This window comes from Lonchura striata, chromosome 12 (genome assembly GCF_046129695.1).
Source record: "Lonchura striata isolate bLonStr1 chromosome 12, bLonStr1.mat, whole genome shotgun sequence".
In the NCBI taxonomy this organism is placed as follows: Eukaryota; Metazoa; Chordata; class Aves; order Passeriformes; family Estrildidae; genus Lonchura; species Lonchura striata.
In genome coordinates, this window is record NC_134614.1 from 14,476,630 (window position 1) to 14,503,275 (window position 26,646).

Here is a 26,646-nt window from a genome sequence, read left to right on the forward strand (position 1 = left end):
GACCGGTGCCGCTCCGGGCCGGGTCTCTCCGGGCCGGGCCCCGCCGAGGCGGGCGCCGCACGGCCGGGCCGCGGGAGCGCGCGTTGCCATGGCAGCGCCAGCTGAGGCGGCGCCGCGCCCCGAGCACAGCGGCCCGCGGGAGACAGCCCCGGGTGAGGGGACAGCCCCGGGTGAGGGGACAGACCGGGTGAGGGGACAGACCTGGGTGAGGGGACAGCCCCGGGTGAGGGGACAGACCGGGTGAGGGGACAGACCTGGGTGAGGGGACAGCCCCGGGTGAGGGGACAGACCTGGGTGACACCGCTGGGTGAGGGGGACAGCCCTGGGTGAGGGAACAGACCTGTGTGAGGGGACAGACCTGGGTGAGGGGACAGACCCGCGTGAGGGGACAGACCTGGGTGAGGGGACAGCCCCGGGTGAGGGGACAGCCCTGAGTGAGGGGACAGACCCGGGTGAGGGGACAGACCCGGGTGAGGGGACAGACCTGTGTGAGGGGACAGACCTGGGTGAGGGGACAGACCCGGGTGAGGGGACAGACCTGTGTGAGGGGACAGACCCGGGTGAGGGGACAGACCCGGGTGAGGGGACAGACCTGTGTGACACCGCTGGGTGAGGGGGACGCCGCTGGGTGAGGGAGACATCCCAGGGTGAGAGGGACACCCCAGGGTGACACCTCTGGGTGATAGGAACACCCCAGGGTGAGTGGGACACCCCTGGGTGAGAGGATGACCCCAGTGTGACACCGCTGGGTGACAGGGACACTGCTCGGTGAGAGGGACACTGCATGGTGAGAGGGACACCCCTGGGTGAGAGGGACACCCCAGGGTGACACCGCTGGGTGAGAGGGACACCCCTGGGTGAGAGGGACATCCCAGGGTGAGAGGGACACCCCAGTGTGACACCGCTGTGTGACAGGGACACTGCTTGGTGAGAGGGATGCCTCTGGGTGATAGGGACACCCCAGGGTGAGTGGGACACCCCTGGAGAGAGGGTGACCCCAGGGTGACACCGCTGTGTGACAGGGACACTGCTTGGTGACAGGGACACTGCATGGTGAGAGGGACACGCCTGGGTGAGAGGGACACCCCAGGGTGACACCGCTGGGTGAGAGGGACACCGCTGCATGAAGGGGACATCCCTGGGTGAGAGGGACACCACAAGGTGAGACTGCGGGGTGATAGGGACACTGCTTGGTGAGAGGGACACCCCAGGGTGAGAGGGACATCCCAGGGTGACACCCCTGGGTAATAGGGACACTGCTCGGTATGAGGGACACATCTGAGTGAAAGGGACATCCATGGGTGACACCACTGGGTGAGACACCGTGGAAGAGCGGGTGAGGAGGGTGTGCAGAGAACTCTGCTAGGGACAGATGTGTGACATCCTCTGCTCTGGAACATGGCAGATGGATTTGTTGCACTAGTTTTTAGATCCATCTGCATATTTACTTTGGCTTTTTGTTTTGATGATTTGGGGTTTTTTGTTTCTTTTTGGGTTTTTTTGTGGGTTTTTTATATTTTTTGGGGGGGTTTTGTTTGCTTGTTTTTGTTTTTTTTACTCAGCAGTCTGATGCTAGGGAAAAGCACTGAATAAAGGTTTCAGTGAATTAAAACCCTGAGTGCCTTATCTATTGATTCAAGCACTACAGGTACACAGCTACTGGAATATAATCAGTCAGAGGCAATGAAATATATACTAAATGATTCTAGCAATGAAGCTTTTTTTATTTGCTTTATCGAGTTTAATAATTAAAAATTATCAGAGCTAGTGCTCCTGTAGCTTCTGGCATTATTTCCAAAGTGCTGTGCAAACAACCTATAAAAAACCCCAGCAACCCCAAACAAAAAATATCTTAATAAAATGAAAATTTATAAGTTAATCATAGATACAGATTCCTACATTTAGCTAAAATTATATTATAAAGCACTTATTATCTCTGAGGGTTGCACTGACAATTATTTTCCATATGCCACTGTCTAGTCCTGCTTTTCAGACCCATTGCCTGTAGGAGGAATTTAAATCAACCACAGGAAGAAGAAAATTCTTATGAGAAAGGTTTTAGATTACAAAATCAAGGTGTGCACTGAGGGCTGAGGCTCCAGGTGTTTGCTGCAACTGCTCTGTGAGGTTCACAAACTGTATTTAGGCATCCAACTGCCTGCCCACCCCTGCCCTGCCCTGATGGGGCTTTCTCCAAAACTCACATCAGCAGCAGGTATGATGTTGTTCCAGGATGTAGATGAGAGACCCTAGAGATAAATATCCCCTTACATTAAGCAAAAGTCAGAGAGCTTTGAACTCATGTAACAGTCAAGGAGGTTCTTGGTAAAATGTACTTCAAGAAGTGAAAAGGACAGAGAAAACGTTTGGGATATATTCAAAAGTCTAAATTCTACCTCAGCCTCTGTCTCTCATCAGCAGTGAAAGTTTGACACCTCCAAAGAATAAGGTACTAATTGGGCAGCTGCAGAAAATACACAAAGCACCTAGGATAGACATGGAAATTAGGCCAGGTGAGTTTAGCGCAAAATACATAAAAACTGGAGGCTGTTCAGAGCAAAAACTGATGCTCTAAAATAGCCCTGAAACTAGTGAAAGCAGAAGAGGATATTTTCTGCAGCATCTTGTAGCAGTGCAGGTCAGGAAAGGTGCCAGCAGCAGAATTGCATCAACTGAACTAATACCTCACTAAGACCAGCTTGCTGCCTTTGATGATTAAAGGATAGCTTTAACAATGGTCTATCTGTTCTTTGTAAGTGAGATCATTCCAGCTATGCCTTGTCCCTTAGGATCCATAGCAAAAACTACAAAAAGACCGGAGACAGAGAAACAAAAATATAACCTTCAACAGTTTGCCAACCTAAAATGAAAGGCAAGAGAGTTCTGTAAAGTGTCTGCAATCATTCATGCTTATCACAAGAAATCCACAAAGCTGAAGCAATTACTGGGAAGAGCTTTAGTGAGTAAAAATGTAGCTTGTGAACTAGTGACAGGAGGATGGAAAAGCATGGGTGTGGATCAGAACTGGTGACTAGGTGGAAAAAGAGACAAGGGACTTGGATTGCTTGCTGTCTCCAAATTTGTTTTGTTGTTGCTTTCCCATCATTTTACATGTAAGGAGGGCTGTGTTTTACACAGCTTTCACATAAGGCAGGGATGAACATCTCCTTCTGGAGGTCAGAACATACATGTTTTCCAGTTTAATAGAGCTTTTTGTTAATTGCTGCAGACACTAAAGGCTCAGTGGTTAAGATACAGAAAGCGCTTAGGCCTATCACTGCTGTAAAACTGATCTATACTTTTCTTTGGGCCAGGGTCAAAGACAACATCCTGACATACAGCATCAACATCTAAAAGTGTCTCTTCCAAACTTGAAATGGAAACCCACCTTGTGCTGTCAGGTAAGGACACAATGTGAAACAGCAATGTTTCCTTGTCAGCTCAGAGGAGAGGCCTGAAGTCAGGTTCTTCTGCCTCAAAACAGATGAAATGGATAAAACAGCTACAGACAGAAAAATCCATGCCTGAAGTGTTGTTGTTGATCATCAGGTATGGTCAAGTGACAAACCATACAGAGGTCTCAGTTTTGTCACTGGCTTCCCAGAAACCCTATGCAACTCCCTGCTCTTGATCCAGCATTGTTAGACATCTGCAGCTGGGAGCACTCCAGGTGTGACACAGCACATCCCACTCCCTTTGCACTGGGTCCAGATATTCAGCTTTACACCTTCTACATCCTCATTCTGGGTTTTTTTTCTGTTTGGGTTTTGCTGGTTTTTCAGGGGTGTTTTTTTTTTTGTTTTGTTTTTTTTTTTGGTTTTTTTTTTTTGTTTGTTTGGTTGGTTGGTTTTTGGTTTTTTTTTTTTTGTTTGTTTGGGTTTTTTTTTGGTTGCTGTTGTTGTTGTGTTTTTTTCCCCAGAAAGCACAGCAGAGGATGAAAAAACCCCAATGAAAAATCCATTTAAAGTCCCATCAGATACTGAACTTTTCTCAATGAGGGACAAGGAAATTAAGAAGGCACAGGAGGTATGTACACTGCTTTAGGCTAAACTATATAACAAGCAATTACTAAGGCAGGCACCCACCCAACAGAATGCCAAAATTTAGTGCATGAGAGATCAAAGAGCTCTTAATGAGAAAGCTGGGGATGCTCAGCCTGGAGAAGAGAATGCTGTATGTAGGGAGACCTGATTGTGATCTTTCAATACTTAAAAGGTGCTTATAAAAAAAAGAGCAACTTTTTACACAAGCAGATTGTGATACAACAAGGGGTAGTGGATTTAAACTACAAGAGGAAAGATTTAGATTATATGTTAGGAATAAATTCTTTGCTGTGAGGGTGTGACACTGGCATAGGTTGCTCAAGGATGTTATGGATGCCTCATCCCTGGAAGTGTTCAAGGCCAGGTTGGATGAGGCTTTGAGCAACCTGATCTAGTTGGGTGCTCCTATTCATGGCAGGGTGTTGGAACTAAATGATCCCTAAGGTCCCAACCCAAACCTTTCTGGGATTCTGTGATCTCTGGGAGGTCTGGTTGTTGCACAGGGTTGCACAGCCTGGCATAGCGTGAAAGGAAGCGAGAGTTCTAAAGCAAGGTCTCCTCACCTCACACTGGTGACTGACACAGTCTGGTTTTTGCTTGGGTTGAAAGGCACTAGACAATTGTGGGGAAGAGCTTAGGAAGCAGTGCACTAAGGATGTCTGCTGAGTGATGTCCTCACCATAAACCAGGTCCAAACTGTGCAGACAGCACTGAATTGCACTTCAGTCCATGTGAAAGCACTGAACAAGAACACCTTATACCCTCCAGATGGTTCTGGACTGGGTTTGAATAGATCCTCTCAAACTTAACTTAATGGTTTAAATGTCTTTGTAAAAGTTGGACTGAGTTGGTTAAGTGTGAGCTGTCCCCCTTTAACTAGGGTACTCCAAGGATAAGTCTCAGAAAATTTCCATTTGCTCACAACAATAACCCAAGAAGGAAAAATGAGGACACTGAGTGGGTACAAACTGGTGCAGCTGGTGGATGGATGCAGAATACAAATCAACAAAACAATGACAACAAGTGCTAAGAAATTTAGTGTTTCAGTTGCCCTGAGAGAGAATGTTATTTGGATTAGTCAGATAAACTAGACAAATATGCATCAGCAGGGTATCACCACTGCAGATTTCCAGGCTGTCAATAACTTACTCATGTCTTTAAAAAACACAGCAAAGCACAGGATCAAACTGTACACATATCTGACTTCTCACAGGAACGTGAAAAGAGGAAGACTATGAAAGTCCATGAAAAAACTACTTACTCCACTAAAATGAAGGCAAAAAGTGGATTGATGAAAGCTTTGAAAAAGGAGGAAGAAGAGGAGAGCATAAAAGAGGCGACATGTGAAGAGAGACTGAAACTTCTTCAGGAGATGCTTTCATGGAAGTTAGCAATGAAAAAAGGTGGAGAACAGGCGCTGTCTTTGCACTGGTGCTGCTTAGCTGGGTGACAGCCCAAAGCAAAGGCCAAAGAGGGGCTGGGCAGAGCAGCTGGCTCTGGCTGACTTCGGTGAGGTCATGCAGACAGACAGTTCTGTGCTGTATCTTGCCAACCCCTGTGTGGCTGAGCCATCTCCAGCTCAGGTATTTTTGTTCAGAGCCTGGGTCACCCTCTCACAATAATGTGGGTTTCATCTGCCTTGCAGAAGCTGAGCTGAGGGTTTGCAGGATCAAACCCTGAGCTCAGCCAGCTGAGGGTTTGCAGGATCTTATGTGGTGGAAACCTTTCTACTAAGCCAACCTAAAGTTGGATTTTAATGGATACAGTTGCAGATTTTCTGCCTCTGACATGAGGAGTAGATTTGCTTAGTGTCTGTTCACAAGGACCAGATTCTCCACTCCATACTCCCTGGTTTTACTCCATGAAAATCTATATGAAACTGATCTTAAACAAGGTTATAACTATAATATAATAATCAGTATTGCTGACTCCAATGCCAGTAGATCCATGCCCATGGCAGCCTACATATTCATTGTGCTTTGCCTTAGCCATATTTCCCCCTCTCTAGTCTAAGCAACTTTATATTCTAATTTCAGATTATGCATTCGACAGGGAGACCTTCCATGGTTACCTACAGGACAGAAAACAGATCTTTTTTCTTGAGGTACATGGCTTTCAGCACATTACTTTCTGTTCATTTATTTACTCTTCCCTGTGTTGCTTTGTTTTGATGTTTATTCTCCTGAGGTCAATGCCTAGAGAACTTTCCAAGGTGGCACACATGAACTGACTGTCCAGGTCCTGCCTTACAGTCACTCAGAATCTATAGCCCAGTAATTCTCAGCCAAGAAATAAAGGAATGTAGGTCATTCCCATCATTCAGTAACCACCATGGAACCATTCCATTTGTGAGATGCACAGATGCACTGATCTTTGGTTCCTGCTGTCCTGTACATAAACTGTGGCTGGGAGCCATTCTGAACTCAGCATGAGGGAATGGAGTAACCATGCTCAAACATTCCCATTAGTCACCTCTGTTATTGTGCTGTAACACAGCTGAATCAATCTTTGTCAGCCAGGAATTAATGCAGTGCTGGGACTTCTGAGTTCTGTCTTTAGATTCACTGCTTATTTGCTGTGTTCCTTCTGAAATAACTCCTGGTCTCCATCTACCTGGCTTGCACTAAGTCACACCTGAGTTTGCAATCCTTTCCCTCTCTGCCCACAACTATCAGGGAATTTGGTAACCAGGTACAAAGTTAACCAATGTACCTTTAAAAGAAACTGATGTGACTGTGTTGCCTTTGGGGTTTATTTCAGCACACCATTGCAGTAAAGCGAGGGGAGATTGAAAAGATGAAGAACATAGCAAAGGATGAGGAAAAAAAACTGGAAAAGGCTGAGAGAAGGATGGAGAAGGATGCTGCCATGTTTGATGAGTTCCTGAAGGAGAACCATAATAAATCTGTTGAAGCACTGAGAATGTAAGGAACATTTGAAGGAGCCATCACTGTGCTATTCCATTCTGGGCACTGGAGATTTGCTGCTTGACCTCACTGCAGGGTTTTGGCTGAACACTCTGAGTTTCCCAGAGTTACAGTTCTGGTGGCACTTTCTTCCTACACATTCAATAAAAGAGAGGAAGAACATCATCCAGGGAATACCCTCATTGCAAAAGCCCTTGATCTGGTGGCAGCAAGGAACCTGCTGGTGGCTCCCCCACTTCCATTCTTCCACAACACCCTTTACTGGAGGGAGATGCCTCTGCCCAACCCCTCACAGTCCCCTCAGGGAAGCAAATCGAGCACTTTGGCCCATTGCAGGTATCACAAGGGCAGAGCTGCAACTGATGCTCAGCAGCAGCCAGATTAGGGAGGTCTGAACACTGGGATGCCAAATTTTGCCAAGAACAAAAGGGTCTTCAGGCAGGAGCCAAGCATCTCCTAGGATACATCTACAACACAGATTTCTAGGGCTCATATCACATCTTTTTCACTGCTTCATAGGCATCTCAATTCACTACTCACTACTAAATTGTTTAATGGCTTGTTCGTGAATCCTTTCCTAGAGCCAAAAGAGAAACCTCGGCAAAGACAAAGAAAATAACAGAGATCCAGGGACTCACAACTGAAATAAAGAAAGTCCAAAGGTAAGACTGCTCATTACTCCTGCCTCACCTTTAACAGCCCCTACAGTGCTACAGCTTCAAAGATCTTGCAGGAGATAGATTTCTAAAAGTGTTCCATTTTAAGAGTCAAAATGTTTTGGCTTTTGTTTTCCAGATGCTGGCTTTGTTTCTAAAACAACTCATCCAGTTTTCTAATGACATTTTTTTAAAAATATAGCTATTCCAAACCCAAAATTAAATGCCTAACATCAGATTAAAATCCAAACAAAACTAAGTAATGCATTTTAATGGGGACCTAGGGAAAGACAAAAGAAATAAGTATAATTACCATTATGAGTTGAAAAAATTCTCATTCTTTTTCAAGTAAAAGTTCAAAAATTAGCAAGCTCAGTACCATAGCAAGAGATATGACCAGGGAATATGACTGATTCTCAGTTTCCACATGAGAGAACAGAGTGCACAGAGGGCAGGTTCCCTTTTGCCTTTGCATATCCATGACATGTGCACTCTTCCCTTCTCTGGATGAAACTCAATATCAAGAGTGAGAAAGAACCTGTTCAAACAGAAGCTTCCCTCCCTGCTAACAAACTTTGTCCACTTCTCTCAACTCAGTGATATCTCCAGATTCGAGGACACCCTGCAGGAGTACAAGATGTACAGGGACATCCTCTACCAGCTATCTCCAAAAGAGTGGCAGGAGGAACACAGAAAAAGGCACAAAAAACAAAAGGATAAGGAAACGGAACCCAGCGTTAATGAAGGAAATGCTCCACGTCCCCCCACTGCAGAGCAGGGTGAGTGCCAGGAAGGTGCTACTTCTCCTCCCTGGGACAGCCCCTGGCTCTAAGTGGACACCTCCTCTTGTCTCCAGACCAGGGTCCCACAAGCACTGCCCATAGCGTCACTTTCACAGATATGCCAAGCTCCCTGCTGTTTTCAGAAAGTTTGGATTTCAGATCACGCGATGTCAGGCCACAGCTCAAACAGTTCCTGAAGCCTCTTTTATCAAGAGAACTGTAAGTACCAGACGATAGCAACAACAAACTTAAGGAGTGACAAGAGCACTCAGCTGACTGGGAATCAGCACAGGGGAATCCTACTGTTCACCTTGGCTGGGCATTCCAAGATCTGGGGCTTATTGGAACAAACTCAGATACCAGCAGAAAGCTGTCAGGTATGCAAGTCAGTACCTATGTGCCTGCTCCAAGTGATCTCTGTTCTCAGATCCTCTGCTGAACGCCTTCCCCAAGTGGGGCTGTCACTAAGAGGATGCCAACAGAGGTTTTTAACCCTTCATGGCACAGGGTGACAGGTACAAGTGAAAGTGATGAGCAGATTGAGCTGCCAACAGCAGCAAAGCACCACTTCCCCCTCTTCCAGCTCTTGTGTAGAGGAAGAAGCATTAAACAAATGAGTGAGTTAAACTCACTCCCAGTGAGTTTAAAGGCATTTGGATCAACACCCTCAGTTCAAGTTCACGTGTCACTCCAGCCCCACTGGCCAGCACAGCACAGGGCAGAACCAAAGGCAGCTTGCTCATGGACAAAAGTGACTCCTGTGCTGCTTGTTTGTGTGACCCCTAGACCCTACTGACCCCTAAATATCCCACAGCCACAGGAGGCAAAGATGGGAACATGCAGAGTAAACAGCAACAATGAACAATAACAATGTTCATCTGTCACTAATGAGATCTCCTCTGAGCTGTCATTTCTCTAAAGGCCTAACACACAAAATGCTTTTTCAGAGGTTCACTGGAGGACACAGAGAGTGAAATCAGCTCAGACGAAGATGAGGTCAGAAGACTTATGTTGAAATATTTGTCTTTTCTGTTTGTCCTGTGTCATTTATCAATGTTACTAATTTCCCTCACCTTGTAACCATTAGTTTCAGTTTTGAGGAGTTACTGCAGTTACAAATTATAAATGTATGTTTATACATTCATGAATATTCACACTTTGGCAACACGTATTATAAATACCTTAGATTAACTTTCCTCCTTCAGTTTCCAAAAACCTACCATCATCTCTAAGCTTGCTATCCTCCAGTGAGTTATGACATCATAAAATGAAAGATTTTTAAATTAGTGCAGTTACTGGCTTATGTCTGAAATTGAAGTTTTCCCACTCACAGATGTTTGCAACACATTTTACCCCCCAAAATGCCAATTTATTATAGGGGTGAGCTGTTGAGGCACAGTGAAGCTACACATGTAGCAGGAAGGATGTCCATGTATGTTTGTACATGGACAAACATGGACCTCTCTGGCTGGAAGAACATTTGAATAGCCTGGGCTGGTGCAGACCAACCTCCACAGTGGAACAGAATCTAGAGGAGGGAAAAAACTCATCACATGTGTTTTCCACTCTAGGAGCCTCAGCTCTACTTCACTGATCCTGAACAATTGCTTACTACTTTCATGGAGATGCTGGATGAGAACTTATCCTTTGTCCTGAACTCCCAGGATATTGCAGACAGCTGGAACAAGGTCCAACAGACTTTCATCACCACACGTGAAAGCATGTAAGTGTGACCCTTCAGGTGATGGAAGGGGTCTCTGTGGTCCAGCTTTCAGACATAAGTGACCCCTCTGCCCCCTCAGACACCTCACCAGGCACACACTGCAGAGCACATGTAATTTTGTTCACACAGTAGGGTCTTTCTTTGAGCTCCTAGGAAAGTGTCCCATATGTGCTTAATTTAGGAGATAAGATTTGAGCTTGGGACTAATTCCTTAGTCCTCAAGGCACAGGCAAGGGAATGATGCATTAAGAATCCTGGAGTCAATGTAAGTATAGTGTAATTTTCATGAAGGAAGACCAAAGAAAGAAAGAAGGCAGTTCCTGGAGTGATCCAGAGCACCAATGCTGACGCTTTGCAAAACCTTCCTAGAGGAAGACAGTAGGGAACCCCAGTGTCATTGTAATCTACAGTGTCAATCACAGGTAGATGTATATATTCCCATTTAAAATGTAGTTTCTCTCCTTGTGAAAGTTTTTAAGGTAATCTGGATCCCCCACTGATTTACTAAAAAACCTTGAATGTTTAGCTATGTTACTTCTCCCTCCCCCACACCAGCACAGTAACTGATTTTCCATAAAGAAACCCTGAAGTTCCCCGTGTTTTCAGGGCGGTGAAGTGTTACCTCCATCTGCCGGCAGCAGGAGGGACCAGCCCAGGCTGCGGAGAGCAGAGCCGAGTGTTCCAGAGGTGCCCTTCCCAAACACCTCCTCTCTCTCTCCCCCCTCTAGGGAGAAGGAGTTGGCAGCGCTGAAACAGCAGGTAAACACCCTCCGAGCCTCCGTGGCCAAGGAAGAAGAGAAAGTAGCCGACCTGAAGCTCAAAGTTCAGCTCTTTTCCTCTGGGGAACACGAAGGTGATGACCAGGTACACGCTGGGATCCAGGCAAGGGGGGTTCACATGTGCACAAATCGTTCCTCTCCACCAGTCACATCCATCCTGGGAACAGAGCACACAGGGGTGCACTGAGAAGGGATCAGTAGTGCTTCCCAGCAATGCAGCTACAGCAGTGCAGAGCATACAGGGGTGCACTGAGGAGGGATCAGTAGTGCTTCCCAGCAATGCAGCTACAGCAGTGCAGAGCATACAGGGGTGCACTGAGGAGGGATCAGTAGTGCTTCCCAGCAATGCAGCTACAGCAGTGCAGAGCATACAGGGGTGCACTGAGGAGGGATCAGTACTGTTTCCAACAATGGAGCTACAGCAAGGCTGGTTTGGGGCATGCTGAGGCAGCAGACTGGGGCAAACGTGTCTGCTCCATGCAGCTGCTGCGAGGCGGGAGCAGGACTCCCAGAGACAGCTGGGCAGCTGCCACCTGACCCAGGTCACAGCCAGGCTGGGAAGATGAGACCAAGGAGAATGGCTCAATTCAGCCCTCTGTTCTTGCCATTGCTGTTAGCCAACCAGGAAACAAGCAATTGGGTCTTATCAAGGGGATTAGAGTGTTTCCCTTCCAGATTTCCTTTGGTTTTGGAGGGATATTATTGTTCCACTTGGCAGAGCCCAGCTGTGCCACTCACCGTATCTCCTGTCACCTCTAGGACAAAATGCTCACAAGTCTGAACAAGAAGGTGCAGGAAGTCTATTTCCAGTGCACTGGAGACAATGAGACAAACCTGCCAACAGTAGAGATGCTAAAGGTAATAGAAAAACAGCTCAATGACTTACTGGGCAGCGTGGAGAGAATCCCACCAGCAAAGATAGAAAAGGCTGTGAAAGCCATAAGAAAGGAACAGAGGGCAAGGTAAGACAAGACCCTCTTCTGGAAAAGTCTCTATTTTAAGTGTTGACCGCTGAAACAGCCAAATCAACTGAAAAAACTGTAGCAGCAATCTGAAATCCCATGTGAGCAATCCATCCAATTTTACTTCTGTAAGGGTTCTACATTGACAGTACTTGCATCTCCTCATCAGTGAACTGCAGCCCACAGCTACATTAGAAAAGACCTGCATACTACAGTAGAAAAATCTAGAATAACAAAGAAAACACTAAACCCAGAAACAAAAACAGATTCTATTATGAGAATCATCATTTTAAGAAAACAATTTACAGTAACAAAATGTAAACTAAATAGAAAATTAAACCTCAAGTCAACACAGTCTGCCTTGCCCTGATATTTTGTCAGACTAATATGTACATAAGGGCATTTGGCAACAACTCCAGCTTTGAAATGTTTCTTCTACAAAACTTTTAAGTTTAATTTGTATTACTAGAGTAAATAGTAGCAATTAACACAATCAGTGTAAGTCCCAAGATGAGACACATTCCTGTAGGCCCAGTTACACAAAATTCCACTTCACAAATAACAAAGATAACTGAACTGATGACTGTATCTGGCCATCCTCAAGTGAATCAGACAGATTAGCATGAGGATTTAAAGCCAGACAGTGACATTTTGGTTCTGCTAATTCTCTTTCTCTGCATCTTTATTCAGCTGTGTAGCAGAAAAGGTATGGTGCTTCTTCCTGATGTTCTGTGATTAGGTTTGCCCTCTTAAATTGCAAAATAAGTAACACAAACATTTATTCTATGCTGGGGATTGAGGAGAATAATTCAGGAAGGATACCACAAACCCTACCCCCAAATAAAAATATTTTTTTTTTTAAATAAAAAAAATCTCCAAAAAAACAACCAAAACTAAAACACCAACAACAAAACCAAAACACAACAAGCCCTACTAAGAGCATTAAACATTTTCCTAAAATTCACATGGTTAAGACTGCAGTTTCTCTGCACCACTGCTTGAGCCCATTCCTGTTCCAGCACTTCATTTTCATAGGGAACTGGAGCAACAGAATTGGCCCCCAGTGTGCCCGTTTGGGCCAAGTGTAGCTCCATGGGTGTAACAGCTCACTCCTGTGTGTCACAGACCTGGTTACACTGGTGAGAACTGGGCATACAACAAGCACCACCCCCCCCACAGCTGGGGAGCATCCTGCTCAGCTGCAGGGCATGAGTCACCTACTGAGGGGGTGCAGAGCATGTCTGTAGCAGAACAACGCCCCAGCATCTCTGTCAAAGCCTGACATGCTTTTTCCACCCATCACTCCAGAAAGAGTAGGACCAACTGCACAGTTCTTCCTTCATACCCCCTTCACAGCAGCCAACTCCAGCAGCAGGTGTGCCCAAACCCTGTGCTCCAATGGTTAGATGGAAGGTGTGATATTATGTTAGATGTTGATGCTGTGTGTCAAAAGCACAGCTGGTGTAGCTGCAAGCTGTGTTTAACCTATCCTTTATTCCCCCTCTTCAAAAGGCTCAGAGAGGAAAAGCAGAAGCAAGCGAAGCAGCAGCAGGATGAAGGATTGAAAAAGGACATGGAAAGATCACAGGTACCTGAAGGAAAAAAGGTAAGTGCAGCGGTCTGTGAAAAAACCAACTCAACAGCTCTCTTTGGGAGAAGCTGGGGGTACCTGAATATCAAGTGTTTAAGGGAAAAGTGTTATTAAGGGCCCTCCACAGTGTGGGGATGGCACCTACAGCCATGTGTAGCCCAGTTTACAGGAGTGATGTAACTTAAGCCACTGCTGGGAAGTCAGTCACAGTTCACATTATTCCAGCTCAGTGTCCTTCCATCATCCTTCTCAGCCACATGACCCCCTCCACTACCTGCCAGTTCTCAGTAAGCTCATTTCAACTCATTAACTTGGTTGTATTAAACCAAGCATGAAAATTGGCAAATGAGGAACTGGGCAGCAGCAGGACACTCCTGATAACAGCAGCAAGGCCCCAGATCAGCTCAGCCACATCAAACCACTCCTTTTCTGACACATTCCACATCCTCCCAAACTCAGCTCTGGCCCCTTGAGAGGCCCGGTGCAGCTTCCCCAGGTCAACATGGCCATGAGAGACCCCAGTTCTGTCACAGTGACAGCACAGGTGACTCAAGAGACGGGGCCATGAGTCCCTGCCCCTTTAGCCAAGAGAAAATAGAGGGTTCTGTAGCCTCCCTCTGATATTTCTTTGGATTTCCAACTTTCCATCCTCCTCCTGGCACAGAACTAATGAGGCTTTAGTCAGAAGGCAGTTGTAGATACAACAGTAGAAGCTGAAGGAGGAGCACACACACAGCCTTCAGGTGTTGCACATTCACTTTCCAATACAGAAAGCACACCAAGCAGACACCTGCCAGCCTGCCTAGAGCACAGAGCAAGGGCCACAGCCCCTCCCAGCCTGGCAGCACAGAGCAGCTTTAGCTGCCTGGTCAGACACCCAACCAAGCACTGATGCAGCCTCTTCCTCCTCTGCAGAACTACAAAACAATAGCCTTGCCTTCCAACCCACCTGCCAGGAAGAACAGCCAAGGAAACAGATAAGAAGAACAACTGTATTATTTCCCCTGATGACACAGCCTTAACCACAGCTCATAGGGCTGATGATGTTCTAAAAGTCTTTTCTAGATCTACATTCTGTCAGTCTTTGCTCAGCTGAACTTTACTGTCCCATCAAATTTCCTTCTTCTCCTACCCTAAGATACCAGGGAGTTTGCAACCCTTTTCTCCTCCTTTGGTATTTTGCCTAAGAAATGAAATAAAAATTCTCTCGTTTTGCTTCTCAAGCACCACTGGTTTTCTCATTCAATTTTATTGCCAATAGCACTCTCCATACAAACCTGAGCAGTGGGATCTACTCTAGGAGACAGTCCTAGTTGACAATCTTTGTTAAGGCAAAGCTGAGGCAGGTACCTCACAGACATTTATGATAATCACAGGTCTTTTGAAGGACAATAAAACCCAAGGGCTATGCTCCAGTCCAAAGCCATTATAGACTCTACCCCACTGTGGTGAAGACACAACCAAAGGAAAACCACAAGCTCCCTGCAGAAATCAACTGCCAGTAACTAGCTTTGTGTCAGATGCATCCATGCAAAGAACAATACCCAGTGACAAACTGACCATTAAAAAAAAAAGCTTTATTAACCCTTTTGCACCAGTTCTTCAGGTATCCATTGCCAGCAATGGAGCCCAAGCCAAGTGATCCGAGTTTTTGCCCTCAAGATTTTAGCACTTTACATTCACTTACAAAGCTGAGTGAGGTACATTTTCAGAAGTAGAAAGATTTGGTTGCAAGTCCCATAAAAAGATGGAGTGTTCCTTGGCCATTTTAATTGATTACAAACTGGTATGGTCCTTGAGAACAGAATAATGCAGGCATTGGGAGCTCGAGGAGTCTCAGCTTGCAAGGAGAGCATGGTGACCACTAGAGCAAGACCCTTCAGCACAATTCCTCCTCAGTCCTTCCACCTCTCAGGAGTGGACTCTGTGCTGCAGGTACAGCCACCAGGTAAATCTCAAACCAGCTACCAACTGGTTTGAAAATCTAGCCTGAGAGGGTTCAGATTTTCCCTGGATGTAAGCTGTAAACTCAGAGTGAGAGACCTCAGTGCTCAGTTAGGCTGAAGATAGAAAAATATACCTGGTTCAACCAGAGATATAATACTGCCTACAAATCAGGAGCTGAAGTTCACTGGAACCTGTAAGCTTTTTTCCTCCCCAAGTCTGCAATCAAAAAAGCATTTCTGTGGACACATACATAGTTCAAAAGGCACAGGAAGTAAAAGCATTTCTGAACGACCTCATGTGAATTTAACATCAGTATAACTGTAAAATAAATAAATATGTGCAAGATTAAAAAGATCACAACATTCTCCTCTGTGACATATTTTGTAAAAAAAAAATACACATACGTGCATACACCCACCTCACTGGGAATAAAAAAAAAAGTACAAACAGTCTTTTATCAAAACCCTATACATACTTTTACAGGCATTCAGAACATCACCATAGAAAACAATTAAATTACTACCTTAAACCATAACCAAATATGGTTTTTTTTCCCTATACAACCCTATACTTATTTAGGTGTCTGCAATCCAGGTAAGTAGAGTACATACAACCTTTTCCCCCCATCCCCAAGAGAAACTGCAGTTTTTCAGGGGCAAATCTTCCTGGGCAACAACTCTTTTCCCCTCATAATATACTCTGACAACTGCATATTTTGTAAACCAGCCAGAAGCTCCAGGTGCATCTGACACTCTGGGATAACCATAAAGAAGGGTGTTAACAGTGTTCAATCAACAAAACAAAAACACCAAACAACCCTAAATAAAAAGGTAGTGACCAGTTCACAGGTAACTTGGCAGAGGTTTATAGATGAGATAAAAATCAAGGTGCTTAAATTTACATGACCGTCAACATTTCTCCCAAAAAAGGGAACACAAAGATAAAACAAACCTCTCTCAGATGCTGTTGGACTCTTATCAAATCACTTACAGTGAGTACAGTTCTATTGCAGTTTTCTTTTTCAAGTTTTGCTGGAAGAATTCAGCAAAGTATTTGGGATGCGGGAGCAAGGAAAGGGAGAAACTCAACATGAGCTACAAACTGATTCACAGCTAAGTTAACATTTAGAATCTAGCTTTCTAAAACAAAGATTTTAGAGCATCTCATTTTAATGGCATAGAACATTAATTTTGTTACATGTGACATTTTATTCTGGTTTTCTGCCAAACACAGGGGCTGAAACAATCCTTTTCTTTGTGTGTGGAAAACACTTGCAAAATTTAGCTCTTAATTGTGATGCCACTGGCTTCAGGGGGAGACCAATGGAAGGAAAGTTTTAACTGTCGCAGGCAGGATTATAAATTTGCATTTGTTAGCTGTAGAATACTTGCTTTCCTGTGAAAACAGTAAATATTACCTCAGTTTGAAGTGTAATAAAGTACTTCTCCCTGAAACAACACTGTACAGCAGTCTGCCTCAGCCTCCCAACCACCAGGCAGACAGAGTATCTTACACAGGCACATCAAGTGGAATTTACATTTTTAAAGAAAATCTTTCAGCTGCAACTGTCTTAAGCAAATCACAAAGAGTTCCATCATACTTCAGTTCTACTTTTTGTATTTTCCTTGGAAAAAGACCCACACAGTAATCTCACTCCATCATGATTGCCCAATTTGTTTTCAAGTAACTGCTCTTAATAATCATCATTCCAGATCCTGTAAATTTATTGTGCTTCCAGTGAACTGAGAGTTATCAGAACCTGCATCATCCTCAGTGGAATTGTGTGGTTCCTGTTAAAGCAAACAGACAGCATGAAGTACTTTCATTTCTAGATGGTTTCAGTGCTTATCAGCAAGATTATCTTGACATTTATTCAACCCCAGAGAAAAGCCTGGAATAGCTCAGGGAAACCCAAAGCTCTTCCACTTCAGGGACCCACCTAAACAGTGTTGCAATAGTTTTTCTATGGAATACTTCAGATGAGCATTACTAATGGAAATAGATTTAAAATCACTTTTTCCTCCATTAACTCTCTACCATGGCAAATAGTCCCACTTCTCTCATACTTATAGGTTTTGAGGAAAGTGCCCCTCCTCAACAAAAAAAGATTTATTTTCTATCCAGGAGAAACCCACTTGACAGGAATAGGTACATTGCAGAGTCTATAAAAAATGAGGTCCCTAAGCAGGCTTTTAAAATTAATTGACACTCCCCTAAGGGCACCACTCCAAAATTTAGGTTCAATATTTATTTCCCACTTCCCACCTCCCCTTTCTGTAGCCTGCAACATTTCAATTCTGATCCTCTTTCTTGACCCACCTAGTACCTGCAGGATGGGACCAGGAAAACAAGGGTGGGGCACTTCAGAAAAAAAAAAAGTAACATTTAGTTATTCATTACTCAGTAACAGAGGAATAAAACCAACCACTGCTGATGTGTCAAAGGTTGTAACAGACACAAGATACATTGTGCAGTGCAGCCCTCTGCTTACTATTCCTAAAGAATGGAATTCAACTCCCAATGGAAAACAAGGTCTTTTCATCAGGCAGAATGTGAAAGTGCTCACAGTAAACTGTCTTTATATTCAAGCAAGGCAATAAAACCCAGTGGCTTGACATGCTGTACCTGAAGTATGTAAACAGGTAAATCCACTGTAAGCTGAGAATGTGACGAGGAAGACTGAGAGCTCAGCTGAAATGGAAGATCTCCCTCTCCTGGGGAATCATCCTGTGAATGCAGAAACATGATGAAGTTACACAACCCCCAGGTATCTCGGCACAATATGGCAAATTTCACTCAGTCTCACAATCTTAAAATGTCTGATAAAGACACTGCACTGTACTACTAAGGCCCAGCTCCACCAAGATGTGGAAAGCTGACTGCAACTTAAATCTGAACCTAGCTCAGTGTACAACCTATTATCAACTGTCCTCATCAACTTGGAACACTGGCAAAATCTGAACGGGAAGGAAGGGTTCCTCTTTGAACAAATGTGACACTCAGGCAACAAGTTTCATCATGTTTTTTACGAAGCTGATACTTAACATGAAAGTTACAAATGTGTACACTCATCTAAAAATAGATCAGTGGAGAACTCTGCCCACACATCTCTCCACACCAGAGTTGTTAGCAATGAAGGAGAAGGAATTTACTCTTTCTCTGAATACTACACAGATACACCTGGCAAAAAAACCTATTACCTGCCATGCTCCACTAATCAGTCCCCACCAATTATTAGGGTTTTTTTGTTTTTTGTTTTCGTTTTTTTTTTTTTTAATTTTAAGCTTTATTTCAACAGATGAGAGAAATAACAGTTTAGGCTGAAACTTCTTTTTGCAGGAACATTTTCATGTCCATCTCATTTACTTTATAAAGAAGAAGTGGAATAATGTAAGAATACTGCAGATCTCAAGACTCCATCCAGGGGCAGTAGCACCTGAGTTCACAAACACTTAAATTCTTCCATAAATGGAAGTCAGGATAACGGAGAAGCTGAACATTTTTTCTCCTCAGCTCTTACCTGAAGAAGCTGGATTTGCACATACTGGGCTCCAGTGGCAGGGTCCCTTATTGTCAGCCCTCCATTCGGCAGAACTATGTTACCACCCAGTCGACTGCCAGGAGTAGATGAAGAAAAATTGGTTGGGCTTACTTTACCACCCTTGTTTTTCCTCTGACCAGAACCAGATGCCCCTAAAATAAAGCAGTTTTAATATTTAAATGAATTTGCTAGAGTTTTCTGCTAGCATTTTTCAGCTTTTTGCAGCTGTTTATACCACACAGCAAATGCCCACAGCAGTGCAATATAATTAAGCACCATCTGACAACTGCTAAAAGGCAGAGACCACTCAGCTGGTGAACTCCAGCTGCTGACTGAGCACCTTTTTACATGAACACCATTGAAAAATCACAAACTGCTATGCTTAGGACCCTCCCCTGTGGTAGCACATAAGTATCAGCATATTTGTGGTGTGAAAGGAATTAAGGATTGCATTTTCTGCTTTTCATTCTGCAACTCATCTCCTGAAAAGTCATGCATGTGATTTTTCTAAGCTGTAAAAAAAGCATAGTGAAGATCATTATTTACAGGAAGATTTCAAGGACTACTAGGTAGAACAGCCTACACAAGTACAACTATCATAACCTTAAGCATTTTTTTTCAGTTGAAAGCAGGATGAACCAGCTGCTGTATCACAAGCTGAAAACCAAAACCCTAATCAAAACAGATATAAGAATACGGTCCTGTCAGCTCAGGTTTTTGTTTGGATTTAAAAAAAAAACTGTAATAAATGAAGGGCTTGGATAACCTATATTTAAACACTGAACTGCTCTTTACAGTATTCACTCAATCTAGTTAAACCAATCAGAAATGCAAGACTCTCTAGACCACTGTGAGAGGCATAGCAGACCATTAAGGCAACAGCTGGTGAAAAGGGGACTACTGGGAATCTTGAACAGGAACAGAAACAGGAATTTTCTGAGGTCATCTTAGGAGTCATGCAAAGTGCAATCCTATTTTTTAAACTAATGTCCAAAAGACATATTTGACGATACATGCACGTGTTTGATAATGTAAGGCCCCTTAAAACTAGCTTCATAAAGCACTTATCCTTCCATGTGATGATTTGCTGAACCAGACAGAATATGCATATGTATTTTACAAATACACAAACAAAACAGTTCTCAAATCAGAACTAGTCTCTTAACTCACCTCAAAAACTATTGCCTTGATTTTCAGAGGAGGGAGGTCTAAGAGACGGCAAGGCAGCACTAAACTCACTCTATATATATGATATTGATATATCATAAATCTGTAATATTCCATCCCAGCCCCAAAGGTAGACACATCTCAAACACCTGAGCTTGTGCAAGTTCGGGGAACCATGACCACGTTTGAGCTGACAAAGGAATGGTTATTATTCACATCAAATGGCTCTGAGTCAAACTAAGAGGTCACATCTGCAATCATGACGTAAACTCACCCTGAACAAGAACGTTCTACAAGGCTAAAGTATAAGAGAGGTTTGAGTATATCTAGATAATAAAAAATAAATTCATTAACACTGTTACTAAGTGAAGCACAAAGGCAAAATCTAGCTGAAATTTCCGTTGTCTGTACTGAGTAAAAGAACCCCTAAAATAAGACCAAAAGCATAAACAACAGAAAGCACAGCAACATCATTTTTAGTTTTAATAAGAAGCAAATGAAGAGATGGACAACTAGTATCTTGTTAATAATCAAGAAACATAGGGCACAGATTTCTTTGTAAACTTCCTGTGAATCTGATATTCCACAGAATGTGGTTATCCTGAGTAACAGATGGTACACCACATGCATAATTATTTTAACTATCAATAAACAGAATGGCACATTTAAGAACATTACTCAGAAACCTGCTTCCACTGCACTGCCAAAATTACTAAATATTTTTATTCAGTAAATGTAACAGTACTAATAGCTTCTCACCTGTGCTGCTGCCATTCCCTTTTTGTTTCTTTTTCTTGGCCAGCTGAATGGCTCTATAGTCTGTTCTCGCAGACCCACTGCTCTCCTAGTAAAAGGGGAAAAAAGTAAAGCCCAGAGATGCAAGATTTATGGAATTAAGGACAAAACAAGATAATGAAAACACACACTAATAAGTTCTCAGATGCAGTTATCTTCTATGCTGCAAACACTGAATTCTAGTTTCCCCCATCTTTTAATTAGTTTCAATAAATTCCCTGTATCTACTCAATATCTGGAGCTCAACAAGAAGTTAACTCCACATTTGTAAGTGTTCAGATTTCAAGAGTGCAAACATGCATTTCGTAACATAAACAAAAAGTTAAGTCTGCAATAGCACAGTGAAACAGAAAGGGAAAAGTACTTAAAAGAGGAATGAGGACTGGGATGAAAATGCTGCAATTACTGTTATAGCCCAAATCTTTTCCTGGAACAAAATGAACAAGTAACACGTGTAACATTTATTTTTGGCTATCCTTGCAAATTCCATTTCAGATGGGTGTCTGCTTATTTTGAAAGGTTATTCCTGAATTGTCCCCACCAGAATTTCAGTATTTCTTAGGACTTGTCACCACACTGAATCTACCTGTGAAAATACACTACTCAACACATCGTTCTATATCTTTCATCAAAAGAGAGACAAAAATGCATGATCTGCAAAATCTGAAAGGTCTCTCTAGCCAGATATATCCCCAAAGTCAGGCTGTCTCATGTAGGGGTGAAGTGAATACAGTTATTCCATACCAAAAATGAGCTGCCAGTCACTGTACCAAGATCCATTTCCTTCTGTGCACTGTAACTCCCCGGGGGGTTGGAGAACACAAACTGTGTCACTACTTTGCTGCCCTCCTGCTGACCAACCACATCTGAGCTGGGCAGCAAATTCCGTTCAGCTTTAATGGATGTCAGTAATTCAGGCACATTGGTGCTGCCGAGGCTGCTGGAAGGAGTCAAAGTGGCTGTGTCTATTGTTAAATTATTGCTGCACGTCAACCCATGCACGTCCTGACTGGAATTCCTCACTGACAGAGATGCCAGCGAACCCAAGGCTTCGGCATTGACAGTCTGTACATCATCCAAATTTAAAGTGCTTTGCTGTAGAACTGTTGCACTGGTTCCCAGCAGGAGAGAACTGTCCAGGCTCTGGGGCACGTCACTGCTCGCCACCAGGATCAAGGGATCAACTGCCTGGCTTAGGGAACTGTTACTGACAGGCAGGCTCCCCCCCAGCGTCGAGCCCACCGAAGCCACATCGATCGTGACGATGCCAGAGTTCACCAGCGCCATGTCTCCTGTTACTCCAGAATTGTTACTGGACACGTTGGAAAACAGGGATACGAGGTCGATGTTGCTGAGATCACTCTGCCCTGGACTAGCAAGTTCACTGCTGGGGGTGAGGGAGCAGGTTGCTTCCAGCTGAGTTAGGAGATCTGGAAGAGAAGGGTTTGGTTATAAGACAGAGCTTCCACAGACAACGGGAACAAAATTAAGCTTAAAATGCCATTAAAATCTGTATTTTTAGCCTACTAAAACACTTTCCACCTTCCCTGAAAACAGATGTAGAGAAAAGCAGCCTACCAAAATAAGTTCATTCTTTTATTGAGAAGTATGAGTTATAAAAGCACTTGCCAAAAAACAACACTAACGCAGTGCAGGCTAAGTACAAGTTGTAGAGGACTGAAGAGGGTGAAATGAGAAATCCTTTTAGTCCTTATTCATATTTTACAGATGGCATGGAAAAGGACAAGCTTTGATTAACTGAAAAATGCTGCAATTTCTCCCAATTTCAGAGGTGAAGCTCAAGTATCACTTTCTGATACTCAGAGATCCCACTGAAAATTTTAGAGGAGGGTGAAACCAACTTCGGTCTCAGATAAGATTCTATCATTCATATCAATGGAACTCAGATTTCAACATCAGTAATTACACATTTTCCTTAATAAAACACTTAATTTTTCCACTGCACCCTCTGGTAGCCAGAGACAAACACTTTACCTGGGCTGAAGTTATGCTGCTTGACCATGTGCGTTTTCATACTGTGTTTGGAAGTGAACAGTTTATTACAGCTGGAAACAGGGCACCGGGTCTTTAACGAGTCCACATCCTGAAGATGTTTTTTGGAGTGAATATACAGACTACTTCGTGCTGAAAATTTTGCACAACAGCCTGCAAGAAGATATATAAGGCTTTCAAGTTTCAAATTTAATGAAGCTTCTCTTTACTATTCATATTTAATGTCTTAACAAATCAGAATATCCTCTACTTGCTACTTTTCAGCACCTGTGCATACACTCAGAGGAACCACAAGAAAGTAAACCAGTCAAAGGGTAAGACAGTTTAACAACCTGTTTCTGACAACATGAAACTCTTAAGTCATTCAGTGTAAAGCACAACCTTTTCACACTATGGCACCTGAAATTCTTCATGACAACTGCAGGAAACACCTGCAGGGGAGAAACAATCAAGTAGAGCTGCTTTACTTTAAAGAGCTGAATAATCCAGATCACACACAAAACTCTTTGCTTCTGGAGTCCCACTGAAGTGGTGAGGGTGGTCAAGCTACAGTATGAAACAGAGTTTGCTCTGTCATTCCTAACTCTGGGAATGATCACTTGTTCAAGACTTCCGTTTAGTTTTACCTCTTCAAACCCTGTTAGAAGATTCGCTCTTAATTGTTCCAGTCCTGTACCAAGCACTCGTGAACCTTTAGACAAAAATACACACCAGTTACCAGAAACACATATGAGAGTGGAGCAATACCTTCTACTGGACACTCAAATGGCTTTGTACCGAGGTGAGTTATACTGTGTCCTTTCAAGTGTTCTGCTCTTGTGAAGGACTTCCCACAGCCTTCTACTGGGCACATGAATCTCCTGTCATCTTCGTGTTTCCTACAAGGCAAGGAAATTGTCATTGGCATGATTAAATCCACTACTGCTTAGCTAGTGGAAGAGAAACAAAGACAAGCAAACAGCCAGTGGCTTAGGACAGTACAATCAGAAAAAGCTTCCTTTACCTTTTATGCCTCAGGAGCTTGGACATACTGGTAAAAGACCAACCACAGCCTTCAAAGTCACAGATAAAAGGTCTTTCACCTTGAATAAAAAAATGTTACATTAATAATCTAATACAAAACACATACCGCTACTAGAAAATATTAAAGTCTGCTTAAGTTGAATTAATTTAAGACAAGACAACCAGCCCCCCCTGCAATGCACTGCAGAGTACTATATCATCCCCTCCCCTTCCTACAATCTGGGCTATCCTCAAGGTGCTTCAACAGACAGTGACAGCACTAATCAAAACAAAAACACAACTGAACTGTTTTCTCCTGTTTTCGTGATCTACCACTATGTCTTGATTACAAGACTGTGAAGTATGTGACATTGGTTTCCATCACACCTATGAACTTCAAATGACACTTTAAAAAAACCCTCAAAACTGGAAAACCACAAAACCAAGAAAAGAGAGGACAGTAGAGGACACACCAGTAACATGACAAGGTTGTATTTCAACTTTGCAGGTCCTTGCAAGTCAGGCATGTTTGCCAGAGCTGAAATTTATCTTCTTGCTATTCCAAACCTTGGTACATACATTCCACATGTTCTGAGAGTTTTTCAGCTGTTTGTTTGTATCAAGAGTAAGATTTATGCAACGTTTTGAACATCTACAAACTTTGGAACAGAGCTGGGATAGTTTTTTCTGGACAGAATGCACAATGACAAAATCCACATTTTTGCATGTGTGACAAAAGCCACAGCTTTGCATATGTGCATATTACAACTTGATTCAGGGACTCCTACCCCCAGAAGGCCAAGAATCAAATGCTTTCACTGACTCCAAGTAACTACTGTTACCCTTCCTGACTTTCAGATTTTCCAGCACACTGCAGTTCACTTCCACATGTGCTCCCCTGTGTACAAATAGTTTCTGTGAATACCTGTGTGACTCCTCATGTGGATTTTCAGCCGGCAGGCCTTGTCATACTGCTTGTTACAGCCAGGGAATGAGCAGGAGAACTGCTCTTGCTCTCTGAAGTGGGCTCGATTGTGGGAGAATAATGCACTCACTGTGATAAACGTTCGCTCACAGCCTGGGGACAAAGGGGAAATAGCACATCTGCTTGACAAAACTCGTCACTTTGAAAAGTGCACTCTTTTCTCCCTCCCAGCTTTTAGCGAGGTAATTTCAGGATCGTTTTTCAGGATATTACATGGGGGAAAAGGAAAAAAAACCAAACTGTGAAATCCTACACATTATTCACAGGAATTACAATTGTTTTGCCAAGGTGGGCAATCAGTATCGCCTGGCTTAACGGGGCGTCTCACTGCACCAGCACGAAGTCACAGGAGGAAAGGTACAGCCTCCTCCAGCTCCCAAACTTTTTCTCTTGGTAACTGAGGCGGCCCGGAGGAGAACCTTCCTTGACATTCCAGCGTACCACGAAGGGGAAGGAGAAGCGGGAGCAGAAGAAGCGAGCCGAGCGCGGCACGACCGGAGGGCAGGGCCCGCAGTTTGTGGAAGGGGAGGGAAGGGAGCCCAGCCCCAGAGGCGGCTTACCGGGGAAGTCGCAGCGGAAGGGCCGCTCGGGCTCCAGGTGGCTGCGGCGGCGGTGGGCGGCGAGGCGGGCGGCGCTGGGGAAGCGCTGCCCGCACGCCTCGCACTTGTGCGCCGCCTCCTGCTCGTGGGCGCGGCTGTGCGCCCGCAGGTTGTACACGGTGGTGAAGCGCTTGCTGCAGCCGGGCGCCGCGCAGGCGAACGGCCGCAGCTTGTCGTGCGAGTGCAGGTGCCGCCGCAGCTTGTAGGCCGTGGCGAAGGACCAGGCGCAGCCCGGCACCGGGCAGCCGAAGGGCCGCGCCGCCCCGCCGCGCCCGTCCTCGCCGCCGCCGTGCGCCGAGAGCCGGTGCAGCCGCAGCTGCTGCTTGCGGGGAAAGGCCTCCCCGCAGCGCGGCTCCGGGCACGGGAAGGCCGGCGGCGAGCGCGGCCGCGGCCCGCCCGGCGGCTCGGCGGGGCTGGCGGCGGGCGCGGCGCCCGCGGGCTGCTCGGCGCCGGGCCCCAGCGTCAGGACGCCGTTCTCGATGCGCACCAGCAGGCTCTGGTTGTTGATGGTGATGGTCCCCGAGAAGGCGCCGTCCTCCGCCCCGTCGCCGCCATCGCCGCCCGCGGGGGGCAGCGGTGCCGGCGGCGGGGGAGGAGGCGGCGGCGGGGCCGAGCCGGGGGCCTCCTCCGGCGGCTCGGCGGGCGCCGGGCCGGGCTGGGCTCGCCCGGCTTCGCCGCCGCCCGCGCCGGGCTCGGCCGCGCCGCGCACCACGTTGAAGACGAGCAGGAGCCCGTCGCTGTCGGGCGCGGGCCCCGCCGGCGGAGCGCTGGGCGCCGGGCTGGCGCCGGGCTCCGGCTTCTCCTCCAGCAGCAGCACCGGGAAGCTCACGTAGAGGCCCGGCGCGGGGGTGCTGCCGGCGGAGGAGGCGGGCGCGGCGGGCGGCGGGTCCCAGGCGGGCGGCGCGGCGGGGCCGCCATGTTGCGCGGCGGGCCGGGCGCGGGCCGCCTCCGCGGCCGGCAGCCCCTGCGTTTCCATCTTGGGGGTCCCTGTAGCAGCGCCTGAAACCGGAGCCGCGGGGCGGGGCCGGCGCGGGCCGCGGCGGAAACGCGGAGCGCGGAGCCGCGGAACGGGGCGGCGCCGCGGAAACCCGGAGAGCGGAGCGGCGGACGGGACGGAGCGGCTCCCGCGACACC

General features: G+C 45.4%; 2 protein-coding genes across 2 annotated transcripts; one reads left to right on the forward strand and one right to left on the reverse strand.

The window, feature by feature from the left end:
* The first annotated feature begins 1,097 nt into the window (after positions 1-1,097).
* CFAP100 (cilia and flagella associated protein 100) lies at positions 1,098-14,666 on the forward strand. The gene is made up of 15 exons (XM_031505939.2): positions 1,098-1,161; positions 3,315-3,401; positions 3,920-4,026; positions 5,257-5,446; positions 6,080-6,147; positions 6,804-6,967; positions 7,552-7,632; positions 8,224-8,405; positions 8,483-8,627; positions 9,356-9,404; positions 9,980-10,131; positions 10,860-10,995; positions 11,670-11,872; positions 13,385-13,478; positions 14,379-14,666. The coding sequence occupies exons 2-15, from the start codon at positions 3,377-3,379 to the stop codon at positions 14,442-14,444; spliced, it is 1,662 nt and encodes a 553-aa protein (XP_031361799.2). The 5' UTR covers positions 1,098-1,161; positions 3,315-3,376; the 3' UTR covers positions 14,445-14,666.
* A 353-nt stretch (positions 14,667-15,019) lies between these two features.
* On the reverse strand, positions 15,020-26,488 carry ZXDC (ZXD family zinc finger C). The gene is made up of 10 exons (XM_031505938.2): positions 25,474-26,488; positions 24,854-25,006; positions 23,930-24,008; positions 23,674-23,804; positions 22,909-23,079; positions 21,658-22,343; positions 20,878-20,962; positions 18,931-19,103; positions 18,036-18,137; positions 15,020-17,200 (listed from the first exon to the last, which is right to left on the reverse strand). Exons 1-10 carry the CDS (start codon positions 26,486-26,488, stop codon positions 17,114-17,116), a joined length of 2,682 nt encoding a protein of 893 aa, XP_031361798.1. The 3' UTR covers positions 15,020-17,113.
* Positions 26,489-26,646: the final 158 nt, after the last annotated feature.